The sequence below is a fragment of the Mastigoproctus giganteus genome, chromosome 3 (assembly GCF_048544385.1).
Source record: "Mastigoproctus giganteus isolate SK-2022 chromosome 3, ASM4854438v1, whole genome shotgun sequence".
NCBI lineage: Eukaryota > Metazoa > Arthropoda > Arachnida > Uropygi > Thelyphonidae > Mastigoproctus > Mastigoproctus giganteus.
The window spans coordinates 243,565,118-243,587,893 of NC_143577.1; the positions used below are offsets into that span (position 1 = coordinate 243,565,118).

Below are 22,776 nucleotides of genomic sequence, written 5' to 3' on the forward strand. Positions count from 1 at the left end.
ATAATTTCACTGACACGATCTGAGCAAACGTTGACATCAGAAGTTTTGAAACAGTAATCAGACCAAGGAAAAGAAGAAAAGAAGTCTCGCAGGTCATCCCATTTTGCATTCTTGTAATGCCAAACAATACCAGGTTGGGAATAGCCATGAGATAAAGGTTCCATTGGAGAAGAGACAATCACCAAGTTGTGATCTGAAGTGCCTAAAGGACCTCTCACTTCGACCTTGTACTTAGAAGGGTTGTTTGTGAGAAAAAGATCAAGCGTATGATCAAGATGATCAAAAGATCTAGCGTGAAATACGTATGAAGGAAGGTTGTTCCAGAAAACGGCAATTGAATGAATAAATGAGAAAGAAAAAAAGTTGGTTCTGTAAGTTTGAAGGAGGACAGTAAAAGCATGTTAACTTGTTGCGGCATGAGTTCGGACTGCTTTGGAAGAAAGAGTGGTAATTATAGAAGCCGATTCAGAAGAACAGTGTCCATGGAAATATCCAGTAGCGTAGCTACCCTTTTTCAGGCCCGGAGGCAAAGAACATGTTCGGGCCCCTACTTAATTAATGAAAATTGCGAAAACAGGAGACAGCCAAACACGTCAGGCCCATAAAGGGCCCGGAGGCAATTGCCTTGCCTGCCTACATGATAGCTACGCCACTGGAAGTATCTATAGAAAAGGCATGCAGCAGAAATGGTACCTGGATTTGGCGCATTATAGCCTCAGTTGCTGATGCGCCAAAAAAACCTAAATCAAATCAAAGCAGAAATGGAACGTATATGAGACAAAATGAAGAGAGGCTGTTATAGATGAATCATTAATTAGCCTAACTGTCCTCTTTTGAATGAAATCTTGAAACCTGAGAAAGGTTTTGAGGGGCATCGCCCCAGATGAGGGAACAATATTCCATGGTAGGGCAGATTTGCAATTTGTAAAGAGCGAACAGCTGTTTGGAAGTAACGCCGAGAGCGAAAGAGAAAACCCGGTTTTTTTTTTTTTTTTTTTTATGCAGAGGAAGCAATACTGTATTTGTAATATGCTCAGACCATTAGGCGATCGCCTAGGGGGGCATTCCAATAAAATGTCATTTTTTAGTGGTTAAAAAAAATAATTATTTAAATTAAATAAGGTAATAATTATTTCAGAATAAATCATAATAATATACAGCAAGCAGATAAATATTATAGATGAATGGGTGTGAATAGGTAAGCTTGTTGGCAGGCAGGGGTAATAAATAAGGTACAAAATACAAGTAGGACGCAAATTTTAAGTCTCGCCCAGGGAGCATGAAACCCTTGCGCCAACTCTGAATGTGCTTATGCCAAGAAAGAAAGATTAAATGACAGAGTAAATCCCCAATAGCGATATATGATCTTGCCTACAAATCGGAGTATCATCGAAGATAGGAGCAGATAAATTCTTTTTGCGAGATATAAGACAGGACTGAGTTTTAGAAGGATTGAAACCAACTAAGTTATCTTTGCACCATGAATAATAATTATCTGGAGATCAGAAATTGGTAGTGGATATTCGAGAAGTTGAAGCCGTTTGTGAAGAGCAAGGTTTCTCCAATGCGAAAACATTTCGGGGATTTGGAAATTCCTTAAATTTCGACTCTGCTTTCATTACGAGGGCAAAGTGGGGTGCGATGTATTTCTAGTATCCACTTAGAGGTCCTGAGTCCCTTTGATTTCTTAGGAATTATTATATTTATTTTTTTAAGCAGTAGGAAAGGCTGCCGGCCTTGGTCGTAACCACAGTGGTACATAATACAAGTATTAAATAGTTTCATAGGTTATATGCTTTCTGAAAATGAATAATAACATACATACAGTAATATCATATTCATATCAAAATGGAATAGAGATTTAATGTTTTCGCTACTGTTCCACGATACAGAGAAATAACAACAAAACCGAGCCCGGAAGTGCTTAAACCAGGAGAGTAGCAATATTAGCATACGGTCAAATTCGCCAATGATGGAGGAAACAACTTGTTAAACAGCATATGGGTATCACTTCTGTTGCAAAACTATTGTACAAAAAAAAAAAAAAAAAAAAAAAAAATTACAGTACAGTAAATGGTTGTTATAAATTATTAGTATTTTAAAAATTCCTTATAATAAACAAATTGTTGATCAGGGAATTCTTAGTCCTCAACTAAAGTTTTACTGTACTGATATTCTTTTCAGTTAGCTTCGAAAGACCCAATTGAATAAAGATCAAATTCGTCTACATTCTTTGAATATCACAAACGTTACTCCCAGTTGGGTGACGTTTGCATGGTAATGTTTTGTTTGATATCATCAACTGTTCCACTATTCGACGACGTCATAAGAATGATTTCGACAAAGTTCGTAATGCCCTCAAAGTTCCTCTGGTGAATGCGTATTCTATTCAATGTCCTTCGAAATGACCTCATAGGAAATAAGTTACATTTAGAATAGGAAATCACAGGAAGCCACAAGTCTTTTGCGAAAACAAGGAGGAAATTTTAGCCATTGCATCACCAAAGGTATACCATTGCACCATTTCATTGAAAAGCATTTGAATTCATACAGAACTTAAATATTTTGTTCAGTGCCCATAACTTGGCAGGGGTGAGAAATAGTAATAACTTCTGGGAACAACATTTTTTTTTTTTTTTTTTTTTTTGTTTGTTTTCCCCCTAGTTCTTGCAAAACAAAATTTCTGTTCACTTCCACATGACAATTACCGGTGAGTCGGTTATTTTAGTTGCTACTCTACCATTTGTGTGGTGAAAATTTCCAGGAATCTAAATAAATCCTCACTATACTAGCAGAGATTTTTTCCAATAATTTAATAAGATGTAAGGAGAAAATATTTAAAATTTGAAAAAAAAAAAAAAAATTCTTTTCTAGTTGCAAAACAAAAAGGAAGTTGTAATCTAGAACTAGTCGCCTGTATAATCAGGTGACTGTTGCAAGGTCGAGGTCATGCAGAACTAAGCCAAAGGTTTCACGGTCTCCTGAGCGAAAATAATTGTGGCATCAAAACAAAGCACAAAGTAAATATATTACATATAAAATGTACAGATTTATCGCTATTATAGAGATTCTAGAAATTACTGGAAAGTTTTAATATCAACTACCAATTAATAGGTAACTATGTAATATTCCTTGTGAAGTATTTCATCGTGAAATTACATTTGTTCCTCTATATCACAAGAAGAGCTTTCCTTTGAAATACTTTTGGCAGATATCCTGATCATCAGAGCTACATTTATGGGTTAGCTGCTCCAATGCACACTAGCTTCTGTTCCTGCTCCAATGCACACTAGCTTCTGTTCCTGCCTCCCCACTATAAGCGATTTTTCAGAACAAAAGCGTCTTATTACGAATACTTGCTACAAATTTTGTAGCACGTATTCGCAATGTTATGATTATTAATTATAATAATTCGCGGTGGTTATAATTATTAATTGAAGTGCATCACTCCAGCTGGGTTAAGTCGAAAATCGTTAATAAAACAGAATTTGGAGTGGATACTATCCGAAGCATGCAAAAATGAAAGTTAAAAAAAAAAAAAATATATATATATATATATGTCTCAATGATAAATAAAATAAAATTAGTTCGAAAACTGCCAGCCACTATGGGCAATTGAGAATACAAATCTAACCTCACCACTTTATCATAGCTGACTCTTCCAAGGCTATTTAAAAACAGGAATGATGAATGCAGTCAACAACTCTTGAAATGGTACTTCAACAGAAGGATGACTCTTGTTGGTAAAGCTGTTTTACCAGAGCAAGATAAACTGTATTTAGAGAATACCAGTGCTTAAAAAGATTGAGAACAGTGCCACTTTCCCAAAATGGGCTGTGCAAATTGATGAGAAAATTCAAAGAAACAGGTGAGTTATTGTAGCTAAAGGCAGATAACGTCTCCCCCCCCCAGTCATGGGAGGCACCTCCATAGCCAGGTGGGCAGGAGCAGCAGTGCGTACCACACGCTTCTTGATTAGACCGGGGTTCGAGCCCGTGCCCACCAAATATGGAGGAGGCGGAAAGGTCAGGAAATGACCACCGCATATCCCAGGAGCAATATGGCCTTAGTTGCTAATGCTCCTAAAAAAAAAAAAACCAAATAATAATAATAATAACCCAGTCATGGTAGCTGTCATTGAGGAGATCACAGTTGCTGTGACCAATAGTGCATCATGAAATCAACATTTGTCTATTAGTGCTATGGCAATATCATGACAGCTTAACATAAACACGATTAACCATTCATAAAGTTTTTTGATCTATTGTCTACTGTTATCCATAAATGAACCATATGGTATAAGAGCTAACATGAAATGATCCCTAGCAATGTAGCAACTTGGCTCTATGGTTTCTGGTAAGGATGGTGGTCAATGGCCAGGCTAGGAAACATCCTGTGGACTTCTGAAGTTCATTTCCACTTACCTTATTGAATACCCATAATGGTGTTGTCAATGAAGTGCCTCTCCATTGCGTTACTGTTTGGTATGGGTTTAGAGTGAATTTCATAATTGGATCATTTTTCTTTGAGATGGTTCAAGCTCACTGTCCAGTGATGTGTACTGCAACAGCCAAGCATTACTGTAACCTTCTCCAACATCATGTGATTCCTGCCCTTCAATAGAGGATGTTTGGAACCAACTGTTTTTATACATTTGTGTGGTGAAATTTCCAGGAATCTAAATAAATCCTCATTATACTAACAGAGATGTTTTCAAATAATTTAATAAGATGTAAGGAGAAAATATTTAAAATCTGAAGGAAAAAAAATTACTTTCTAGTTGCAAAACACAAATGAATGGGCTCCTCTTGTACATTGGTGAACATCAGCTGCTTCATAACATACTCAATAGTGACTATGTCATCTCCCATCATCTTAGGTAAGTTTGGCCATTTTGATCTTTGAGCCTCGATCCTTGTGACTTTTAGTTATGGGATTATCTCAAGGACAGGGTATAATCAAAATATATCCAATATATGACTCATTTTAAGGAAAACATAACCTGACATGTTGCTGAACTTTCCATATGACATTTTAGCAAAAGTTGACCAATTGTATCCACTATATGCTGGATATTATGTATCCAGCATACATTGGGCATAAATGGTAACCACACTGAACATTTCAATCTTCGTACCTACAGTAGTTCATCCAAACAGTACTCTACAAGTTCCACAGGGTGCCAGTTTCCTTCAGTGGCAGTTTTTCTTTCTGTTTTCCAATGCAGTCACTGAACAGTGTCCATTCCATATTTTATCTGTCTAACATTAATGGTTTTCTGCCTACAGCCAGCTAAATTGATGCACCTTAATTATAACCACTGTTGAATCCAGGGGGGAATTTTATTCCAATAAACACTACACGAAAAATCACATCAACTAAGTGTGGTACTTGTTAGGTGGTACATGGCGAAAATGAATCACTAAAATTCAAAAGACACGAAATTTTAAAAATAATTAAATGGGCATTATTTCTGGCTGCACAAATTGTAACTAAAAGCCACTATTTCAAGTGTCTGCATTTTCATTTTATGGTTTCAGTTTCCCTTTATTTTCACACAAACCATCTCTTGATAGTGTTTCACACAAACGATTTACTTGTGACTAATTCTTTGTTTGTATATCACAAACAAGGTCGCAGGCCGTGAACAGGTTTGCCTGAGTTGGTTTCTGACAGATGCTATTATAATTATAAAGTGTCCCACGGTTCAGGTAAGTCTACTGCAGCCACTAATTCAATCGTCGGAAGTTTCGCTTTATGGTTTTCACATTCCATTTATTTTTTGTTTTTTCAGAACAAGAGTCTACTTGTGGCTAATTCTTCCTTTGTATACTGCAAACAAAGCAGTTTGGTCACAGCCTATAAATAATACATTTTACAACCTTTAATATGTATGCATCTGTACTGTAAGATTGCATGAAGATAATAAGCTTAGAGGACCCGAATGAGTTATCAGAAAAATTAATAAATGAAGTGATTGATACATACGTAAAGAAAAAACAAAGAAGAATAAGATTATTAGAATATAGTACTTGCATGTTTGATTATAATTTGTATAATTTTTTTTTTTTTTTTTGCGAATTTTAATTGGCGATTTTAATATTATTAAACCGTGATTATTGTCAATAATGTAAATTTTTTGAACTGACTACTGTATTAGTATTTAGATGTTAAATAATATATATTTCCTATTTTGTTTTCTCATATTCTTTTATTATAACATTTACAAATATGTGTAAATATAAATATGCATAATCTGTATATTTGTATTTATACATATATTTGCATATTATGCATAAATATAAATATACAGCTTTGTTTGTAACACATATGTTGTTAATATTAAATAATAATAAAAATATATACTACACATACCCCCCCCCCCAAAGTGTACATTCTAACCTCCGTGCATGTACTCCTCAAAAGTTCACCCCCCCCCAGTACAAACGCTCTGGATTCAACACTGATTATAACCACCCTGTATGTATACTAAATAGCCACTTTATTAGATACACTTACATTGTTCATAAAGATACTTAGTAACAATAAAGATTATTTATTTATTTACAATGGAAGCAGTCATGTTCATACTATGTGATATAAAGGCAGGGTGGGATTATATATAGGGTTGCTGTATGTGTGTAGTTTGGTGCAATAATGGACAAGACAAGATTTTAGTGACAATGTGGCATAGTAATCAATATCAGATATTCCAATATGAGTATCTCAGAAACTGCAACTTTAGTGGTATTTTCATGTATGACTATCTTGGATGCACTGACATTGGCCAACAGTCAAATGATATCCAGCAAATGGTGATCCTGTAGTTTGAAATAACAGCTCATTGATGAAAGAAGCCAATAGAGGCTGTCAAGAATTGTGCAGGCTAACAGAAAGGTTACAGTCAGTGAAATAACAATCTAAGACAGTAGTAACCAATGCAATGAGGTATTCCAAATGTACAACTCATTGTATCTTGTCACGGAATGGGATATTGTAGCCAGTAATTGAAACGGGTTCCCTCCTGTCAACAAAAAAACAGTACAGTATAGTGATGGTAGGCTTAGGAACACCAACACTGGAGGATTGGGAAAATGTTGCCTGGTCTGATGAACCTTAGGCCTTACTGTTTCATGCTAATGGGAGGACCAGGTACATCTTTTCATAAATGCAGTGTACTTGTCTATATATCACACCATGTTATAAGGCCAGAGTTGTACAGAAATGGTTACGTAAACACAACAGTGAATTCAGTTTGCTGCAGTGGTATTGTACATTATACCACAGGTGCTGAATTGGACTGGTAACTGGAAAGGTCACTGCAGCAGGCTGAATTCCCAGTCATGTTCAGAGAACCAGTTCTGTACAATTCTGATCTTGTGACATAGCAGATCTCAGAGCAGAGATCTGTAACCATCTAATTTGCAATAACTGTGGGAAGCAATCGAGTCAGTATGCACTCGATTGCTTCCCACAGTTATTGCAAAGATATTTTTATAGTGATATTTTTCCATAAAGTTCCTATACTGCTTGGGCCTCAGTGTGGGGGGGGGGTGACTCAAAGAATCAGGGGATGCAGCTACTAATATATCAATATGATTTTTATATAGTAGGGGGCTGGAATATGAATATGTAGTTATGCTCTTGAATTTTCCAAAAATTCTCCTTTTCATTCTCATTCTTTCCATCCCTTTAAAAAGAGAACTTAATTTTATTAAGTACTACCATACCAAGATTAAGAAAATTCTACAATGGTCTGTAAAAGAAGAGTGAAATAACTAGTTTTGGTTTAAGTTCAGATTGTTTTCTTTTCAGTTCAATTTTGATTCCTATTCAAAAATATTCTCTAATTTTTTTTTTTTTTTTTTTTTGTTCCTGTTTGTAGTTTGTACCGTGATTGTTCCACTCTAGATCATGTTTTGGCTGTTATATTAAGAGGTGAAAACAAACTTCATTGTTATAAAATGTTCGAACACCTTGAAATTCTCCAAAATGTAATCAAGTTTTTTTTTTTTTTTTTCATACTGATATCATAGGGCTAATGTTTTAATTTGTGTTCTGAGTTTTGGTAAGAGTCAAAACAATTAGCTTTCTACTTCCAGACAGTCCATGCTGGCTTAAACTGACACATGGCAGCTTAGTCCCTACAATACATCACCATTTGCCACTCTTTGGAGCGGTCTGAGTTCAAATTCCACCACAGACCGCAGAATTTTTGAAGATCTCTTCAATGGGACTGGGTTAGACAATTACAGGTGGGAGAAGCTCAAGGAGGGAGTGCATATTTGTATCCATTATAACCTATGCTGCCAGAGCTTGGTGTATACATGTTCAAACTTTCCATCATAAGGAAACACTTGTTATCTAAAGAGATTTGCCCTTCTGGGTATCACCTGGGCCTTCTGCACAGTGTCAACTGATGCTCTACATATTTTATCAGGAGAGAAGCCTGCTGATCTTTTAGTAACTTGTGCAGGCTTAATGTACTTTTTTGAGAAGAGGCATTCCCTCTGAAGTTTTAGGCATCAGGATGGGGCAGGGCACACCCAGCAGTGGTTCACAGTGAAGAGGAGGGTAAATGATGAATTAGAAACATCTGGCAAAACAAATGGATAAATTCTCACAAAGGGAGACAGACCTATACCTTCCTGCCCTCCATCTCAGTTGTGAATTACAAAATAAGACCATAGCTGCAATTTGAGTTGTGAGCCTGTTGGCCAGACACTGTCTGTTGTCTAGGCTAAGTCAGCTTGGCTTGATTGAATCAGGCTTGTGTGAATGCAGGGCAATGGAACTACATGTGATGCGCCATTGGCCTAACTATGAAGACTTAAGGCCATGCCTCGAGCAGGAAACATTCTCCATTCATGAAGAAAATCTGAAATTGTTTTTTAGTAATAGAGTTTATTTTATTACTTTTAGTACATTTGTGGATAAGTTTTTAAATGCAAATAACCAACTCTAAGATAGTTGAGGCTAGCCTACATCTGGCAGAAATGTTAAAGTGAGCCAGTGGATAGCATGAGTTGTTATTCACTGGCGAGAACTTAATGGCTGAGCTTAATACTTTTATATATTATTGATTTTATACAAATTAGTGTTGTTTTAATATTTTGGTTTTAAAATAATTGCTTGATACAAATTAGAGGGCATAATAAAAATTGTATTTTAGAATGAATGCACATGGGTCTTTGGTCCAGGTGGCACAAATCAAGAATAAAGTTTTTATTTTTATTTTTTTTTTTAATGGCAGACCTGGCAGTGTGGTAGTTTAGCCAATGGATGGAGCTGACAGTTTAAAAGTTTAGGATCTCTGTTCATATGGGACTCACAATCAAATCTACAACCCCCTTTCCCTACCACATACACTTGGAAACCATGGATACCAATACAAGCTGATCTGTGATTGCCAAAAAGTTGTTCATATACATCAATTATACTAGACTCCAGAATACTGAGATGAGGAAATAGAAAGGTAACGGTAAAATCACATTAAAAACATGATGATTTTATTGGCAGTTGTGACTCAATAACTGCACTAATTTGATGGCTTGGCTGTTTCTTCCGGATGATGAAAATGGCCCTTTTTGCTATATTTCAATATTCATTATTTTTATACTGGTTGCCAAAACATATGGTAAATCTGATACCAGAGCAAGCATTTCATTATGCAATTTATCCAGATGACTCTCCTTTAATTTTCTGAATTCGTTTCAGGCAAACTTAGCAGAAAATAATCTATTGCTGTTGACATACTGCATATAGTTAAAGAAAGAATTCTGCTTGTATCAGTTCTAGTTTACTTATTATGAAAGATATATCCACACACTATCTAGAGCACATGACAACATCTTGATACTGCATTCCATTCTGATATATTACTTACTACATAGAAGTGCTAAAAAAGTCTTATCTGAGGAAATACCTTAGTTGCACACAGCTAAAACTCAAACTAATTTACTCTCCACTCAACATTATCACTGAGAATACCTGTTCAAATAGAGATAAGTAAAAAAAAAATGACAATATAATACACATTATAGTGTAATAGTCCCTCTATTACACAATTTTTGCTTTCCAAAATGAAACAGGCCATTTCTTGTAATTACATTTATTATGAAAAAGCTAGGAATGAAAGTTCAGGTGCTATGTGTACACACATATAAAAAACAAAAAAAAAACCTAATAGCAGAGGAATATGAATGATAAAATACGGTAATAGAGTAGTTAAAAAAAAAAAAAAAAAAAACATTCATTTTTATCTTCTATTAAAATACTGCTTTCTTTTTATGCTATATTTGCATTTCCAAAATTCAAGTTACACAGAAACAAAATACTATTTAACTGGAATCTCTTCACACTTTAAATAATGAATAAATATAATGGCAAATTATCTTGCATTTTGAGGGGGGGGGAAGGAGGTTAACCTCAGCAGCAAGTGTGGTAAGTAAATCAAGCTTGCAGTTCACAGTCAGAGAGCAGACACTTCTCTCATTGCTCTATCATCTAGTGAATTATATTTTAGATAATTAAAGATTTAGGTAGAGAATTCAGTAAATTAATTTTTGCTTTTGTTTAACTTTTTTAATATCTCATAAATTTAATTTTTATAATTTCTTAAATTTACTTGATATCAATGGTTCAACTGTTAATGATCTTGCTCAGAGAGCTAACAATCTGAATGAGTATTTTGCATCTATATTCACACATGAGGAGTTATTAAGGGAAGAGAATGCCAGAAGTTTATCAAACTGCAACAGGGTGCTTAATGATTTTGTAATAACTGAGAGCAAAGTGAAGGAGAAATTGTTGAAGTTAAACATAAGAGAGGAACACAGGGCAAATGGGATCTATCCAGTTATATTAAAGGAGGTGGCAAAGGAAGTAAGCAAACCCTTAGTCATAATTATGAGAGCATCCTTGGACTCAGGGGAAGTCTCTGGACTGGAGATGTGCAAATGTATCCTCAATTCACAAAGGGGGATCTAAGGGTGACATGAGTAATTACAGGCCAGTTAGTTTAATTTCTGTTCGAGGGAAAATAATGGAGTCATTGGTTAAAGATGCATTGCAGGTCATCCAGACAAGGCAGCAGTAATAATTCAGACACAGCATGGGTTTGTTAAGGGAGCCTTGTCTGACAAATTTGACTGGATACTATAATGTGGTTACAAAGGAACTGGATGCAAAAAAAATTATTTTGATATCATATACTTGGATTTCAGGAAAGTTTTTGACACTGTTATGCATGGAAGACTACTACAAATTGGAGCAGTATGGTACTAAGGGTAAGTTGCTACAATGGATAAAATGGTGGTTGAGTGGGAGAAGACAGAGTGGTAATCAATGGATGCTGCTCTTTGTGGACTAATGTTATTAGTGGAGGTCCCCCAGGGTTTGGTGTTGGGCTCTCTGTTGTTTTGTATATTTATCAATGATATTGATGAAGGCACATCAGGCTTAATGTTGGGATTGTTAATGACAATAATGGCAGTGTACCACTGCAACAGGATCTAGAAAAGTTGGGCAGATGGACTGAGAAGTGGCAACTGAAATTTAACATTGACAAAGTACTGCATATTGGTAGAAGTAACCCCAGAGAAATGTACCAACTGTGTGGTACTACACTTAGGGGGGTAGAAAATGAAAAACATCTCTGAGTAATTGTTCAGTCAGATATGAAATTTTCTGAGCAGTGCAGACAGGCGGCCAGAGCAGGTCATGGGGTATTGTCAATGATATACAGGAATTTTGCTAGTAGGGAAAAGGAGGTGATTATCCCTTTCTATAAGGCAATGGTCAAGCCATGCCTTGAGTACTCCATACAGGTCTGGAGGCCTCATTTTAGGAAGGATATAGAGTTGCTTGAAAGAGTATAGAGAAGGCAACAGGATTGGTGAGGGGAACGAAGGGGGTCCTCTTACCAAGAATGGCTTAAGTTCTGCAAATTGCAGCATCTGGAGACTAGGTATCTGCAAGGGGATGATTGAGGTGTATAATGCCTTGAATTGGTTGAGCAGACTCAATTCTGATGGGATTAGCATATGATGCAAGAAAGTAAGCTTATACAGCATCAGCCAAAAAAAGAAAACCCCCTTCCCATTTCATCCATCTAATAACTCCAAATGTTTGTCTAGTTCAGCCTTAAATTTATGTAAGCTATCAACTTCCTCAACAACAGATAGAAGTCTGTTCCTGCAATCAACTACCCACTGGCTAAAGGCAAACCTCCACACATCTATTTTACAACTGTCTTTCCTCAGTTTGAATCTATGCCCCCTCAGGTTCTTAATCTAAGCAAGAGGAAGTATCCCATCAGAATTGAGCCTGCTCAAACCATTCAAGGCCTTACACACTTCAATCAGATCATTTCGCAGGTGCCTAGTCTCCAGATGCTGCAACTTGCAGAACTTAAGCCTCTCTTGGCAAGAGCAACAGATTCTTCCTCTTGCTCAGATTGTGAACCTGAGGGGGCATAAATTCAAATTGAGATAGGACAGTTATAGAATAGATGTGCAGGAATTTGCCATTAGCCAACAGGTAGTTGATTGGTGGAAGAAACTTCCATCTGTTGTTGTTGCTAGATTTGTTGGTGCATCAGCAACTTAGGCTATAATGCACATCTGTTGTTGTGGAATTTTTTTATTATTATTATTATTATTATTATTAGCCATATGGTGCAAGGAAGCCTGAGGCTTATTCTGAACCAGCCAAAAAAAAAAAAAAAAAAAAAAACTCCTGCATTACCCTGAGAGAAAGAAAGAAAACCGACTGCATGCATGACCTGTGTGACGCAAGACAAACAAATGACTGTTAGGTGTAGGGTTAGGTGTGTAGGCATTTCAATTGGCAGTGTTGATTCAATCCTGATGAAATCTTTGAAGATGAAAAAGGTCAGTGCTCAATGGGTCCCTGTTGACAGATGAGCAAATGCATACTACAAACAAATATGTAACAAATAACTTGAACATACTTTGTGAGGATTCACAAAATTTCTGTCCTGGATCGTTACAATGGATGAAACATGGGTTCATCACTTTGACCCAAAGGCTAAAAAACAAAGTCTAATGTGGAAGCATCCACCTCCCAAGATGTTCCATGCTGCTCCGTCAGCTGGCAAGGTGATGGCATCAGTTTTTTGGGATGCAGAGAGCATCATCATGAGTGACTCCTGGAAAAGGGCACTGCTGTCACTGGTGCATATTATGCCAACCTCATAAGGAAACTTTATGAAGCCATTAAGTAAAAAAGAGGCATGGAAAACTGTGAAAAGGTGTCTTGTTCCTTCACGACAATGCGCCCAGTCACACCTCCCAGACTGCAATGACCGCCATACAAACTGCAGTATTTCAGTTTCTTCAGCACCCACCGTATTCTCAGATCTTGCCCCTACTTTAATTTGTTCTCCAAGCTGAAAGATAACATCCATGCCTCCAACTCTGAGGTGATCGCAGCTGTAGGTGCATGGTTGGGGGACCAAGATAAAGTTTTTTTTTTTTTTTTTTCCTAATGGGATCAAGGCACTAGAGCATCAATGGGAGAAGTGGATTGCAGTGGAGAGGGACTATGTCAAAAAATAAAGAGGGAATCATAATAGTATGGCTTTCCTGTATGTGTTAAAATATGAACATTTTGAATCACCCTCATAAGTGCATATAAACTGATGGTTTGTTGAATAAATATAGAACCATACTGAAAAAAATGTTGCAAGTGAGGCCAGAATGTATATGTATCTACAATTTTGACCAAGCACGGTAGGATGGACTATATGCTGAGAATGAGAGAAGCAGCATATGACCATTGCAGGATTTTACTTTTATTGTTTTCAATTTCATGACCAATTATTAATCATTCAATTATGCCCATTGCTACTAAAAGCCTTGTAGATTAACTTGAGACTTAAGGGAATCTGCAAGACGTTTGGGGAAAATTTTTAATCATTGTGGTCCTCCTTAGTAGGTAGAAGGAATTATTTTGTAGAGATGAAATACAGTTAAACAGAAGTAGTGCTAAGGTCTTTTCCGATATCACTGAGGAGGACTTAAGTGTTCAGGGAAACTGCTAGTTAGGGAGAGACAGGGATAATATAGATAGGTGTTTATGTGTTTATCTGATGATGTGAGTCAAAGTAATGCTGGTGCATATCTCAATAGTTGTGCATTGTAGGGTTTACTTTACTTAAATTTAACAAAATCTGAATCTGAACTGAAGGAATACTCCAATTTGCTTCAGAAAGAGGAAAAATTCAGCAATAGTTGTCCCACTGCCAATGAGATTTTGTAGTGTCATTGATTCTTGAAGATTAATCAGATATAACAGGGTCAAAGTTCCATCTTGTTGATAGTAGGGGCAGTCACTAAGGATGTGACTAACAGTTTGATGTACGGACCAATGTGGACACTATGGTGGATCATCTCCCATTGGTAGACAAAGTTGGATTAGTTGGGTATATCCTATTCTTGCTCTTGCAAGCATTACTTATCGTCAAAATGTGCAGATACTGAAGTGTAAAATTTTCAGATGAGGTGTAAACTGAAAGAGTTTATTATTGGTTTGAGAGTGCCATAGTACTTTCCATTGTGCAAGGCATGCTATATGAATGATGTCTATATTCTGAGGCTGGAACAGGGATACAGGTTAAATCTAAGGTGGTTTGATTTTTTTTTTTGCAGCTTTATCAAGCCCAGTCATTTCCCAATATTCTGGAATTGTGCTGAAATACAACAAAAGGTAACGAGTTGATAGCATTCTTTAATTTACAGTAGTACACTCCTGATTTTATTTAAAACAGAGTGAATTTTATAAGAGGAATTGTGCAGTACTATGACTGAGCTGAGGGAGAGAGTGTAAATAATATATTTTCAAGAGCAGTTAAAACCAACATTTTCTAAAACCAATTTAATTGCACATGATTCAGCCGAGAAGCTAATGAATTTCAATGGAAGGGATGCAGAAATGATAGTGGAAGGAAACATTGCAGCTGCTCCAATAGTTGAATCAGATTTAGGGCCATCAAGTATATGCTGGAGGAAAAATAAACATATCTGAGTGTGAACTGCATGGAACTAGCATAAATGATAAAAGAAAGCAAGCTTACACCACATCAGCCAAAAAAAACTACACCTCCATTTCAATAATCAACCACCCGTTGATTATTGAAATAATCCGATAATCAACCACCAATAATCAACCACCCGTTGGCTAAAGGCAAACTTCTGCACATCTATTCTTCAACTGTCCTTCCTCAATTTGAATTTGTGCTCCCTCATGTGTGGTCTGAGCAAGAGAAAGAATCCCATCAGCACTGAGCTTGCTCAATCCATTCAAAGCCTTAAACACCTCAGTCTCTAGATGCTGCAATTTGCAGATCTGAAGCCTTTCTAAGTAAGAGCACCCCTGTACTCTGCTCACCAATCTCGTTGTCCTTTTCTGTTGTCATTCCAGCAGCTCCACATCCTTCCTAAAATGAGGCCTCCAGACCTGTATGCAGTACTCAAGATGTAGCCTGACCATTGCCTTATACAAGGGGATAATCACCTCCTTATTCTTGCTATCAAAAATTCCTCTATATCACTGACAAAATCCTATGAGCTGCCTTGGCAGCTGTCTGCATTGCTCTGAGAACTTCATATCTGACTGCACAATCATCTCCAGTTCTTTTTCATTTTTAACTACCCTAAGTGTAGTACCACACAGTTGGTACTACACTAGTTTATTTAGCTTACTGGCATGGATTAATTGGTTCTTGTTTGTTGCCAACAGTTGATTTGGGCAAAATGTTTAGAGAGTAATGCGGTTTCACACAAATGGGAAAGGTAATGCTAGAGAAACAAGCTTAAATAACTTCAAAGGGATGTGCATGAGGTTGGTAAATTAGAACAAGAACACAGTCTTAACTGTGTTAAGACCAAGTGTTCTACAATAATATGAGCAACTTCGAACAGCTTGTAACGATAGCTAATAGCAACATAATATTGCTAATGGAAACAGGCAGAATTATGAGTTTCACTATGGTATAATGTATTTAAGAAGAATACCAGAGATAGAAGAGATGGGATGATGGTCCTTATCAAAAGCAGCCTAAAAGAAAAAGTTTTCACAGATTCTGAAAAAGCATAGATTCAGTGTATTCTATAAACCAAAAGATTATTATTATTAGTAGTAACAGTAGTGGCAAATAATGCAAGAAAGCAAGCTTATACAGCATCAGCCAAAAAAAAAAACAAATAAAGCCAGCACTTCCCATTTCACCCATCCATTCCCTCTAACAGTTTATCTAGTTCTTCCTTGAATTTATTTGAATTATCCACCTCAACAACACCAAATGGGAGTTGGTTTCAACAATTAACCCACCCTCTGGCTGAAAGCAAATTTACGCACATCTGACCTGCAAAATAACCTTCCTCAAGTTGAATTTATATCCCTTGTGTGTAGTTTGCACAAGAGGAAGGATTCCATCAGCATTGAGCTTACTCAATCAATTCAAGGTCTTAAGCAGATGCCTCAATCAGATCTTGCAGATGCCTGGTTCTAAACACTGCAATTTGTAAAACTGAAGCCTTTCTGATAAGAGCACCCCTTTGCTCCCTTCACCAATCTTGTTGCTCTTCTCTGCAACTGTTCCAACAGATCCACATCCTTCCTAAATGGAGGCTTCAGACCTGTATGCAGTACTCAAAATGCAGCTTAACTATTGCTTCATACAATGGGATAATCATCTCCCTATTCCTGCTGGAAAAAATTCTTGTATATCATTCACAAAACCCCATGGACTATCCTGGCAGCCTGTATGCACTACTCAGAGAACTTCATAATTACCCTACACAATTACCCCCAAGTATTTTTCATTCATTACTATCCTGAGTGTGGTACCACACAGCTGGTACATTAATCTGGAATTACCACTCCCCATATGAATTACTTTCCATTTATTAATATTACACTTCAAATGCCACTTCTCAGGCCATCTACCTAATTTTATAGATCTGGTTGCAAATACCCTGATTACTGTAATTAACTACACTGCCATCCTTTGTATCATCTGAAAACTTAGACATTACACCTGATATGCCTTCATCAGCATCATTAATAAATATAGAAAACAAATAGGCCCAGAACTGAATCCTGGGGGACTCTGCTAATAACATTAGTCAACGATAAACAATCCTATCTTCTCCTACCCAGCTATCCTTTTATCCTTAGCATTAATTTGTCCTTAATGCTACACTGCTCCAATTTGCATAACAGTCTTTTATATGCAACAGTATCAATTTTGTATATAGATTAAAAAATTAGAAGAAACAGCACAAAATTAGAAAGGGCATTAGCAAATACAAAACTTAACTACAGTTGTACACAGCTAAAAATAAGTGAGAGCTCTTTTTGAGGTCAAATATGTTACAGTTTCCATTACATACTCAGAATTTCAAGAGGCCAGAGGTAAAATAAAAATAACACTGGGTTTCCATCCAATCTTCAGTTACAACAGCCACAGAAAACATAATTAGAAGTTAATTTTGGCTTTGACCTGCTTAAATTAGAGAGGACACCATCATCTGCAAGTCAATCCAAACAGCTAGTATTGTTTTAATATAAACTGCATTGTCAAAAATATGAATATGCTATTATTGAAAATGACAGTGCACAGAGTTTAAAATAAATATCAGAATCATCTGAATTTTTTTTTTTTTTTTTAAACAATGCTATTCCTATTAAAAGGATATTAATGAATCAGATCTGCTCATGGATAATGGTTTTTCTAATTCAAGCACAAGTCCAAGCATTGAAAGCCACAAGTGTGCCAACAACAGAAACTGAATACACAAATGTATACAATTTTTTAATTTCGAAACTAATTTAAAACGATATAGCATTATAACAGTTATGAAATAAATAATGATGATCCATATTTATTAATAAAAACATTATATTAATAAATTGATTACGTGATGATTTATTAAAATTATGGTAACTGCATTATCCATTATTACTATATACTGCTTATAAGATCTCTCTTTACAACATACAAAGCAGAAATTTTTGGTTTTGTGCATTTTGATGTTTTTGCACAGTGTTCTGTTCTTTAGTATTAATTTTGGAATATGATGCAAGAATGCAAGCTTATACAGCATCAGCCAAAAAAAAAAAAAAAAAACTACTTCCCATATCACCTATTTATCCCTTCCAACAGTTTGTCTTGTTCTTCGTTGAATTTATTCAAACCACTCACTTCTACAACATCATATTGAAGTTTGTTACAACAATCAACTACCTATTAGCTGCAGACAAATTTCCACACATCTATCCTGAAACCATCTTTCTTCAATTTGAATTTAAGTCCCCCTCATGTGTAGTCTGAGCAAGAGGAAGAATTTAATTGTTATTGAGCTTATTCAATTCATTCAAATGCTGCAATCTGCAGAACTGAAGCTTGTCTTAGTAAGTCTACCCTTTTGTTCCTTTCATCAATTTCATTGCCCTTCTCTGCACCAGACCCAACAGATCCTTATTGTTCTGCAAATGGGGTTTCCAGACTTTATATGCAGTACTCAAGGTGTGGCCATTGCCTTTTACAATGGGATGATCATCTCCTTATTCCTACTGGCAAAATTCCTATATATCATTGACAAAACCCCATGGGCTGACAATGGTACATTAATCTGCGATTACTGCTACTCATATGAAGTACCTTGAATTTGCCAATGTTAAACTTCAATTGTCACTTAGCCCAACTGCCTAATTTATCTAGATCTTGTAGCACACACAAATTAGTGTCATTAACCACCCCACCTTCATATCGTCTGCAAACGTAGACATTTAAGCCTGATATGACTTCATCGATTTCATTAATAAATATAGAAAACAACAGTAAGCCCAGTAGTGAATCTTGGTGGGGGGGCTCCACTAATAACATTTGTCCAAGAAGAGCATCCTTCCCCAAATGTAAACATATTGCAGTAAGTAATTAAAAAAAATTTCATTCTCTAATGCAGTAACTCCAACTCCAGTTCTGCCCCATTGTAACAAACTATAAACAAACAAAATATAACAAACTATATGAAATTTTTGATGGAATTTCTTGGAACAGCATTATTAAAATAACTAACTAAATTCAAAAATTAAATTAAATTTTCTCTTTATACTCTGGGACGACCAAACGGTCAGAGGAGTTCACAAGACAGACAGAATACAAGAAACAGCATCGTAAAGTCTATTTGCTAAATACAACTGCCAATAACATATTAAGAATGTGTCAAAACATCATTTGATAAATTAAATCATTTCCGATAAGTTTGTGGATAAGTGTGGTTGGTTGGATTCCTTGGAACAGTAACTCTGATCATGGTGCAACACATCATATGGTATGATAGTTCAGTTCATAAAGTTTTTTGTTACAAGCTATGTATAGAAATGTGTTCATTCATGGGTTAATTTGCATATTGTGCAGGCTGAAATAACTTATGTGGAAAGAAACTTCATCTTTTGCCTGAGATTGGCTAACTACAGTCACAATTGAAGAGACAAAAATTTATCCAATGAGATCCAAGTCCATACCTCTCCAAATGAATGACAAGCAGAAAATCAATCCACTATGGACTTATTAGCATGAGAAACAATGTATAAGAACCATCACAAATAATCTACACAAAGTTTATCCAATTATCAAGGGTGCAAAATACAAGGAAAATGAAAACAAAGTAAACATCGAACCCCCTTCCATTAAAAATGAATGTATTTCGGAATTAATGAACCCTTTTTCAACCCATAAATCAAGTGTCATAATAATACTATCGTGGGTTTTTTTTTTTTTTTTAAACATCATTTGATGAAAATCCCCATGTCTAATGGGTATTTCTAGTCTCGTTCTCACAGACCATTTTTCATGCCCGTAAACGCCTGGAGCGTGGTGGCTTGAAGCGTAATGCCGTGAAAGCTGCAACCGTGGCCATTTGCCAATATTAAATATACGAACGTGGTAAGATAACTAAACATTTCAGCGTAATTAGCTCAATAACAGAGTAGAAAGTGATTTCATAATGTGACCTCTCTACTCAGCATAAGAAATTCATTATGTGAACAATAATTAATAATGAAGATGACAACAAAGTCTAGGTCACCAAATTATGATGAAATGTGCGACTGTCAAAACACACATGTGATTCTCGGCCAGTTTGTCATCGGTGATGACATTGTATTGTCACTGATTTCGTGTGTAAATATATAATATATATAAACAATCGCTCTTCCATATTCTAGCCCTTAAGAAATGTACTGCTCATCGACCACCAATGTAATCTTTTAAGTAATTCACGCCACCGAAGAATCTATAGGCCATGAACAAACGTCATTGAGTTACACAGGTAGAATAACATAGGAAGGTTAAGAAAAACATATATAGGTGTGGTCTTACCTAAATCTTCCATTGCAACCAGCCTTTATGCGGTCAAATTGTCGCAGTAATCACCAGGTAAAATAAGATTAGTTAGGAGTTAAAGAATTACTTTCCAATTAATTTGTTGACTTGTTTTGTCAGTTTCGTCTTATGTTTAAATGAATATTTATGAAGTCTATTAGCCACTCTATAGCCGTTAATGGTTGTTACTGGGATACTCTCTCGGTGGAACAGCTTCTCTTCTCAATTTATCCTGTTGACTTGCGACAAGTCCAAGGTTCAAAGTTCATAAAGGGACAATGACGATATAGGTTTACATCATTTAAATATGACGTAAGGTTGGGCAAGTACATCCGCCTTTAAGACGTCATGACCGGTTGTATTTTATCTTTAAGAAATAATGTTTTAACGCCTACATTCCACAGGAAGGGTGAGCTGTTCCAGATCTCAACTTCCGGATGACGGTCGACATCCATCACCCATCCCTTGCTACTGAAACGCAATGGTCAGAAGAGACGTTACACGTGGTGCCCTCTATTTGTATTGTTTGTAATAAGTGAATAAAGTAGTGAGTGAGAAACAGTTCACGTAATGGAAGTGTAAGTTTGATTGTATTTATAATTTTCTGAACCGGAATTTTAAAAAATTAATTGGAAAATATATCAACCTGTTTTTTTTTTTAGTTCATACAGGAGGCATCTCTTCACCTGTTACATGCTTGTGGATAATTCGACATGTCACATGGGACACGCATCATACGTTTTTATGTCGGAATTTATTATTTATTGATTATTAATTACAGAGTTAAGTACAGAAGTAGTATATGCCATTGGCTTATTTAGCCAATGGCATATACTATTTTTCGAGGCGTCTTTCAGCTTTTATGCTACATACAGTGGCGTGTTATCATGAGCTTGGACCCAGGTGTAACGTAATTTATTTATATTTTTTATATAACTGTCTCTTCATTTTGGGACCCCTGAGTTCAGATGCTGGTGCCACAGCACTATACGCCTACCATAACAACTTCTGTTATGCAAATGATGTTAAAATTATAGATATTTTCTGACTACAAACTTTTGCCAAATCAAAATTTTAAGACCTCATCACTTAAAAATTCCCTTTATATTTAAATTACGTCAGACTGTCAGTTAACTCTAATAAATGTGGTCATAAAAAAGTCTAAATTTAGCAGTACGTATATTCCAAAATTTAATGATTCATTTATTGGTCTAAGTCCAAAAGTGTTAAGGTTACTAGGACATCAAGCAACAGATGATTTAAGTATATTTAGAATTGTGAAGCTGTACTGTTTCTTTATATTCCATCAAGCCCTGCAAGAAAATCAGAAGCTTTTTACATGCTTTTATTATCTCATAGATAACTAAGTTTTGATTATCATCAAAATGCCCACTATTGAGCTACTGTCAAACAAAAGTTGGCCATCTGTAAGGAAGTAAAACCACTTGAAAGGACCTTTGTCATTCTTGTAGAATGCAGAATAGTCTATACACACATTTTATATAAAGTTTTCTTTGATGCTCTGAATCATTTGCGCCCAGTTGTGTTTATGGAAACAAATATGCCAGCATTACAGCTAATAGACTGTTTCACAACATATTTACTAGTAGAAACATATGTTACTCCAGGATTTCACCTAGTCCTAAACAAATGTTACAATTTTAATAATGTATAAATCGTTCATTACATATTATTTATGTAAACAATAGATAAGTTACTTTGTTTTTGTCATTATTCTAACCATATCTACATAATTCAAGTGCAGCCAGCCATTGTTACTTTAAAAATTTTCTTCAGTACTAGATTATTCACTGTGTGCCTATAAACTTCAAGTTTCTTCTCGCATCCTCTCTAAAGCTGTCTAGTAAAATAAACACAATTACAATGTCAGATTAAGATAAAATATTTAAAGTTTTCTTTTTCAAATATTTCTTGCTATTTATCCCAAAAAATCTCATTGATAGAATCTATACACTAACATGCCCACAGCCTTTAACTTTTTTACACCCCTGCTAGAGAGTTAAAAAAGAAGTTCAAGGAAGATATTTTTGACTCTGGATATTGTATTTATTGATGGGAGTATAGAAAATTCCAAGAAAGTTTACCAAAGGATTATTCCCAGGAATTTTCCATTGTTAATTATGTTACAGAGTATATAAACAAAAAGCCATGGTTTGTCAGCAGCTATTTCATTGGCATGACGTGACTTGACATTGTGTGTAAAGTCACAATTACCTAAATACTCTGTTAAAAGATATGTGGCAAGACGAAGTACAATATTGTGTAATTTTTACTGTATTAAAAAAAGAAAAGAATTTGAGGTATCTTTCAAGATATTTTGATGGTCCTTATATGCAGTTCGA

At 35.7% G+C, this 22,776-nt stretch overlaps 2 protein-coding genes across 4 annotated transcripts in view; one reads left to right on the forward strand and one right to left on the reverse strand.

Moving 5' to 3' along the window:
* Positions 1-20,753, reverse strand: part of LOC150088980 (leupaxin-like) — a 120,357-nt gene extending 99,604 nt beyond the window's left edge. Inside the window, exon 1 of the mRNA XM_090369745.1 lies at positions 20,411-20,753. Coding sequence (XP_090225871.1) covers positions 20,411-20,423 — 13 coding nt within the window. The 5' untranslated portion in view covers positions 20,424-20,753. The remainder of the gene's footprint in view (positions 1-20,410) is intronic.
* Positions 20,212-22,776, forward strand: part of Polr3I (RNA polymerase III subunit I) — a 49,863-nt gene continuing 47,298 nt past the window's right edge. Inside the window, exon 1 of one of the 3 annotated variants that reach the window (XM_090369747.1) lies at positions 20,212-20,467. Coding sequence is in view for 1 of the 3 variants with exons in the window: in XM_090369746.1 (XP_090225872.1) it covers positions 20,984-20,991 (8 nt within the window). In the remaining 2 variants the exon portion in view is untranslated. Of the gene's footprint in view, positions 20,468-20,885; positions 20,992-21,502; positions 21,587-22,776 lie in introns of those variants that run through there. The other 2 variants (XM_090369746.1, XM_090369748.1) reach the window with 2 other exon arrangements.